Here is a 7324-nt window from a genome sequence, read left to right as displayed (position 1 = left end):
AAATGAATGAGTAATATAATACATTTGCAACTTAATGTGTTCATTATATACATGTAGACCTCATGAGCTTTTACTTAAAGGCTAGCATATTTCTTATCTGTTCCATTTATATACTAACATGGTAAAGTTCATGTTTATGGATAAGTTTGATTTATCTAAATGGAAAATAAGTTCTATATAGAAGTAGATGATCTAACAGTTTATTATGCTCCTGCTAATACAGTATAAAATCTATCTACTAGAACCTATAAATCTCTTTGGGTCTACCACTTTCTTGAGCTTTATGATCAGCTAAGGGGATAGATACATTGATGCAAGGTGGCACTGACAAATATGGTATTTTTGCTCTGTGGCTATGCCTTCTTGAGGTCTCTCAGGACCATCTTGAAGGCTGAGTAATTTCAAGAATATCACATAGAGAATGATTGAGCCTTGTTTTTGATTTAGATGTAAATATGTACATGAATTGAAGCCCAAATGCCAAATAAGGTAAATAGCAGCAAGGTTGAATAAGAAGCAGATGTTGCTATGTTGGGGCTTAGTGCTGGTCCTGATCCATCAACTGATGCTCCACCAGGAATTGTCATGCCTGGTGGTGTGGTTGGAATCATAGTATTTGGTGCACTTGGGGTCATAGTAGCTGGTGCACTTGGTGGAGTTGGTGGATTCGGTGGGCTTAGATGTGTTGGTGGACTCATGCTGCATGAATAATATATATTAGAAATCTTATCAAATTGTGGACCGGTCTGTCGCAATGTTGCAGCGAACTCTGTAACCGCATCATTCCATAATTGCGATGTGACACTGAATCACAACAACTCGACCACATCATACCACGTTTAGTCCCCATCAAATTTAAAAGCATTTTTGTAATCAGGAAAAATTTCAGGACGCAACGATTGCGATTCACATCACAATGACTACAGTAGAGTGTATATGGTTACCTATTATGTTTTATTCATTATAGGGTGAATATAGGATATGATATAGGTGCTACAAATTCTCACCTTGTTGTCTTTGATGAAGCATAGTGGCAGTTCCCATTACCTGAAACAATGTTAATTGTTTAGGCAGAGAAACACATAACAGACATGATAAAGTAGGACTTTCTTGACAGTATTATTATAGTCCAATTAACAAACTCAAATAACTAAATGGATCTCAAAACCCTTGGATTGAAATAATTTATATTTGGCATGAATTAATTGGGTATGCTAAGTAGAGAGCAGAATTTTTCAGGACATTCATAAGTTACTGACATTCATCTAGTGAAAGAGATATATGATTGAAGTGGTTTTGATAGAAGGGTATGAACTAGTCCTTACCTGATAGCATATGCAAGATACAACAATTTCAAAAGTGTTGGATATGTGTAAGGGAATATAATTATGTATATATTTGATGAAAATCTTACTTGGATCTTTGTTTGTAAGTGTTGCTGTTCCTCCAAATGCACAGCTTGTAGGTGCAGGATTCTTCTGGTAGTAGTCATTGAATGCATAAGAAGCATGGTCTCTTATAGTATTTGGGTTATAACAGCTTGCTCCTGGTTGAAGTGCTGAACAATCTGCACCTCCATACCCACAAGCATAGTCAATAGCAACCTTTAGAGCTTTCTCACTGGCTGATTGGCTTGCAACACACCATTGTCCACCTGCTGATGTAGTAGTTGGAGTGGTTGGGGCTGTGGGATTTGCATTTGGGCTTGGTGGAGTTGTAGTTGGTGTTGTGTATGGGTTAGTTGGGGTTGTAGGGTTTGTGTTTGGGCCTGTGGGAGTTGTAGGGTTTGTGTATGGGCTTGTAGGAGCTGTAGGGTTTGTGTATGGGCTTGTAGGAGCTGTAGGGTTTGTGTATGGGCTTGTAGGAGCTGTAGGGTTTGTGTATGGGCTTGTAGGAGCTGTAGGGTTTGTGTATGGGCTTGTAGGAGTTGTAGGGTTTGTGTATGGGCTTGTAGGAGCTGTAGGGTTTGTGTTTGGAGTTGTAGGAGTTGTGTATGGGTTTGTGTCTGGAGTTGTAGGGGTTGTGTCTGGGGTTGTTGGGGTTAGCCCTGGTCCTGTTGTGTCAGGTGGTTGAGGAGATGTGGGGTTTAATGTAGGATATGGGTTGTCTGTGCCTGGTGTTGTAGGGTTGATTACAGGAACCGAATCGAATTGAGTACTAGATTCATAAGGTGATGAGATATCCTCGTTTTCTTCGTATCTTAATCTTATGGCTATGCCTGGGCCTGTAATAGAAACCAAGTAAGGTCCTTTCAACTCTTATGCAGGACAAAGAAACTTGCTGAAATTCAACTACCAAATCTGAATAAAATCATACTTAAGTTTCTGATTGCTCCCAAGGTGGCAGAGCATGTATGAACTGGTATGGTTCTAAACAGTTCAATGAATACTTTTTTAATGCATGTGGCTATGAGCTATATAGCCTTCCTATATCTATCATAATCAGGTTTTTAGTTCAGTGCTATTGAATATGGCTATGATTGTGGAATGAGAAAATATCATCTTTCATGCTTAAAGATTTATATAAATTATGATAATTTCGGATTTTGTTAAATTCTGTCTATCATATAGTTGACCCCACCTAATAGGACTAATGCTTGATTGTTGCTGTTTTCCGGTAGAACCTTGCCCTCGGATATTGGAAGTTACATTTAATCTTGACTATTCTACATCCAGCCGGAAAACCAATCAAGGGTAAGTGCTCTTTTTGTTGTTGTTGTCATGCAAAAATATTACTAAGAACACAAAAATAGTAGAAGCTATAGGCTAAAGAAGCAAAGTTCCAAAATCACCTGAACTGATGAATAAACACAAGGAGAATATCACAAGGTGCCAACTTCTAACTCCCATGTTTGCAATTTGGCTCCTATTCTTGGCTCTTGATTTGTTCTTCCTTGTTATATGCAATGTTTGAGTAGCTATGTTTTATTAAACAACAGAACCACCTATGTTGTTCATGTGAAAGAAAATTTTCTCTTTTTTTTATCTTCATCTTTAATATATAATAAAACTTTGAGAATTAGAATCATAGCTTTCTTGGATTAAAGAGAGACAGAAGAATATAAGAAAACTTGAGAAATGAGGCATTGGATAGTTGAAATTAACAAGCAAGAGAAGGTTCAAAAAAGAAAAGAAAAAAGTGCATGAAGGTAAAAGGCAAAAGGTATTAAATCTGATTATACTTATGAGCTGATATATATAAATATAATATAAGATTATGGTATCTGTGCAATGTCTTTAGTCTTTTGTGCTTCTCTTTTTCAACTGTTTCATAGGACTGAACCAAAAGCTAAAGCTGTTATATACTGTGATTTTATGCTTTGTTGCTTTTCATAGTTTGTAATGAAGAATGTTGTTTACTTTCTATCTTTTAATTCTGTATGCAATATTTTAAATTGCATTCCATAATCATAATTTAGATTTTGCAATGGCATTACAACAATATAGTTGTCTAATTTCCCTGCGACTTTCCGTAATTGTGGTAAAAACAACATCAACATAACTACGATTTAAAACACTGATATGTAGCAATGCGAGGGGTTTTCTTTTTATTTGATTAAATATACTTGCATTGGAATCCTAAGGAATTAGGATTCTTTGTTTTGGAAATTCCTTAGTTGTGACATACTAGCCTTCTCCAACAAGAACTTGGCTTGAATATGTCATTCTTAAGCTACCTTATCTCCATGCTTTATTGTATCTTGCATAGATTTATTGTAAATTCTAGATGTCTCAAACTACTGTTCTTTTCTGTCTTTTTCCATTTTTATGTAAGATCTTGTGCATCAAGAAGATTGCATGTACTACAATGGCATTTTAAGTTAAATATCTCATGATCTCAAATTTTTGGATGTTTATATCTTTTATTTTTCACTTGGTATATTTTCCAAGTTGTGATCTCACACATAATAACATGATTCGTAATACCTATTTCGGTATGTGGTATCTAATTTATTTTATGTGGTTTGTCACTTTTTACATTTTTATCACAAGATTTCTTTAATAAGATATCTGATATGTGATACATAATACGTCGAATCAGGTACGTGATACATAGACTAATAAAACTGTGTAATTATGATCTCATACACGCATATTAACCCAAACTCTAAAATTTTAGATATTTCAAATATTTATATATTTAAAATAACCATTTTATTTTGGTAAGAAATGAATTAGATGGATTTGGATAGGATCCTAATGGAAGAACTTTTTAGGATTGATATTACTTTATTTTATATTTTATGATTTGTTTCCTTATATAAATAGAAGTCTAGTATTGGTATAAATAAAAATTTGTATCATGTCTTTTGTATCGAAATAACATCAATCATCCATTCACAATATTATCAATATAATTTAGTAATTTGATTGTTATATTTTCTCCTTCTACACTTTAATCTTACAATTTCAGCACAAATGCCCTTTTGTCCATGCTATAACATTAACTACAATTGTTGACATCCTTAAACTTAAATATGTTCCTTTCATTGTCCACTCCTTCTTTCCACTCAACATCGTTAAAATCCATGATACATTATAGCCATTGCTTGCGGTGCAAGAAACGTTGCTACTTGAATGCATTTTCATTGGTTGCTCAATGAACCATGTTATTATTGCCGACAAGTCATTTTGGCATTTCATCAATTCATGGTCCAAAGAAAATAACCTAGTCCCTTTGCATTCCCTTTAGATTTCATGTTCTCTAAGTTACAACAAGTTCCCAATCCTAGCCTACCCAATTCCATTTTATCCTTGTTGCCCTTAATGTTTTGCATCTATATAACAAGAATGGGAGGTCAATTGCCTTGTTTGCTTGATTCTTTCAATTGGTAAAAATGGATGCTCCTTTACCATTGTTCATCTCTTCTTTTTTCTGTTTTGTTGCTCTTGCTTCTGCTCTTCTTCTCTTCCTACTAGGCTTTGTTGCTTCTGTTGTACATCCTGCACAGTGGAAATGTGTATATCACATAATCCTACCTTGGAAAAGTTAAAAAGTGAGTGAAACATGCTTGAGATGAATTGTGCCTTTTGAAACTCTGAAGTGGGATGACAATATATTTCAATGCATTTGGTTCTATCATGAAACATATGATTTTTAGCAATGTATGAAGCTAACTCATTATCATAATAGACGACAACAAATGTAGGATTAGAAACATATAAATCATTCGATAAATAGACAAGTCATTGTTCTTCATATCCATTTAAAGCTAAAGCTATATAATATGTTTTTTTTAGAGTATCTTGAAATGGTCTTATGTCTTTTGCTCTTTCAAGAAACTAAGGATATCCATTGAAAACTAGAACCCCTTCTTTTTGACTTGCTTGTACTTGCCTCCCATCGATCCAGCGGATACTGTTCCTATCTTGATTTATGGATTTATCTTCTATGAATACACGAGCATTAAAAGGTTCATAGCATAGTTTGCAATAAGCTAGTCAGCAGGAATAGCAGCCTTAATACTCACTAAATCCTTTAACACTCACATCATCATTAGCATGGAAGAATATTGTTTATCATTTTGTTCCTTTAAGAGATCTAAGTATTCTTCACTAAACCCCTATTACAGAGTATCTTAAGAATTAGATTTATCTGAAATCAGGTTAATTCGTTGGACTTGAGCTTCTCACTAAGCGAAATTATCGCTTAACGTGTTTTCTACACTAGGCAGATTTATCTCCTTATGCTTGGTGCAAATCTTGCGCCAAACACATGCTCCAATTGTCCAAATCCTACCCTCTTTTCCTGCTTAATATCGTGAATGACATCAAAAATTTTATAATATGATTTGATCATCATTTAGCTCAATGCACAATATGAATTACATTTATGTAAATATTTTAAAAATTGCTTAATAATTCTAATTATTTTAGGTAATTTTCGCAATTAACATTATTACAAATCTTTCTTTATGATGAATCAAATATGTGGTATGTAATACAATAAATTTGATACAACATACATACAATAAATATTAAAAAAATCATGTACTATGCTTGAAACACAAAAGCTTGGAAGCTAGCAATAATTTAGTGAATTGGCAATATATTTAGCTTAGTGCATGTTTTGCAATACCGAGCATGTTCGACTTTGACATAACACACCAAGTTGGTTATATTGAAGTTTGAGCATAGATGAATTTTTCAGATTTGGTTAGACATAACATAGGAGTTTCGAAATATGTAATACAATAAATTTGATACAACATACATATGATGATTATTAAAAAAATCATGTACTATGCTTGAAACTGAGAAGCTTGGAAGCTAGCAATAATTTAGTGAATTGGCAATATATTTAGCTTAGTGCATGGTTTGCAATACCGAGCATGTCCGACTTCGACATAACACACCGAGTTGGTTATAACCAAGTTTGAGCATAAATGAATTTTTCAGATTTGGTCAGACATAACATAGCAGTTTCGAAATAGTATATCCTCATAACACCCCTAAAAAGAAACTCTCATCTACTTTCACCTACCTTATTTATTATTATTAATTGTTGTTGATGTTATTCTTAGTGCAGCATCGATCCATGAGGAAGAAGAAGAAGAAAAATGAACTTAAACCAAGAGGAGAAAAATAATACTTCCTTTTTACTGTGTTCCAATTGAAGGAGGAGAAATGTTTATATACAAACTAAAAAGGGAAAACTAACTTAACATAAAAAACTGAAATAACTAACCTGGAAAGATGAAAAAGGAAAAATAGGGAAAAACCCAAAAAGCCATTAAGAGAACCCAATATTCCTATACTACCCTTAACCCAGAAACAGGAAACCAAAAGAGGAAGAAAACAAGCTATAACCATAGAAGAACCAAATATAAAACTAACAGCCCCCCTCAAGATGGGCGATGTAAATCATAGAGACCCAGCTTGAAAACGAAATCTTTGAAGGTGGAAGCATGTAGGGGTTTTGTAAATGCATCTGCTAACTAAGCAGTAGTTTTAATAGGGAGAAGATGAACCAGTTTTTGCTGGATTTTTTCTCTAACAATGTGGCAGTCAATCTCAATATGTTTGGTGCGTTCGTGGAAGATTGGATTATGAGCCAAGTATATGGCTGATTTATTGTCAAAATAAACCGAAATTGGAGAGGGAGTGCAAATATGAAGATCATTGAGAAGAAATTTCAGCCATTGCAATTCACAAACCAAGGTTCCCAGAGCTCTGTATTCTGCTTCAGTGGATGATCTACTGACTGTCCTTTGCTTCTTTGACTTCCATGAGATCAAGGTAGAACCCATGAAAATGCAGAATCCTGTTATGGATTTTCTGGAATCAAGGCAACAAGCGCAGTCAGAATATGAAAAAGCAGAGGA

At 34.3% G+C, this 7324-nt stretch overlaps 1 protein-coding gene across 1 annotated transcript; it reads right to left on the bottom strand.

The window, feature by feature from the left end:
* On the bottom strand, window positions 1–3010 carry LOC109326189 (DNA-directed RNA polymerase II subunit RPB1-like). Its single transcript, XM_019558878.1, has 4 exons — window positions 2792–3010; window positions 1415–2224; window positions 1008–1047; window positions 1–699 (listed from the first exon to the last, which is right to left on the bottom strand). The coding sequence occupies exons 1-4, from the start codon at window positions 2847–2849 to the stop codon at window positions 444–446; spliced, it is 1164 nt and encodes a 387-aa protein (XP_019414423.1). The 5' UTR covers window positions 2850–3010; the 3' UTR covers window positions 1–443.

Source organism: Lupinus angustifolius, chromosome LG14 (assembly GCF_001865875.1).
Source record: "Lupinus angustifolius cultivar Tanjil chromosome LG14, LupAngTanjil_v1.0, whole genome shotgun sequence".
NCBI lineage: Eukaryota > Viridiplantae > Streptophyta > Magnoliopsida > Fabales > Fabaceae > Lupinus > Lupinus angustifolius.
Note: the sequence above shows the minus strand (reverse complement) of the source record. Positions and strands in the feature narration are given on the sequence as shown.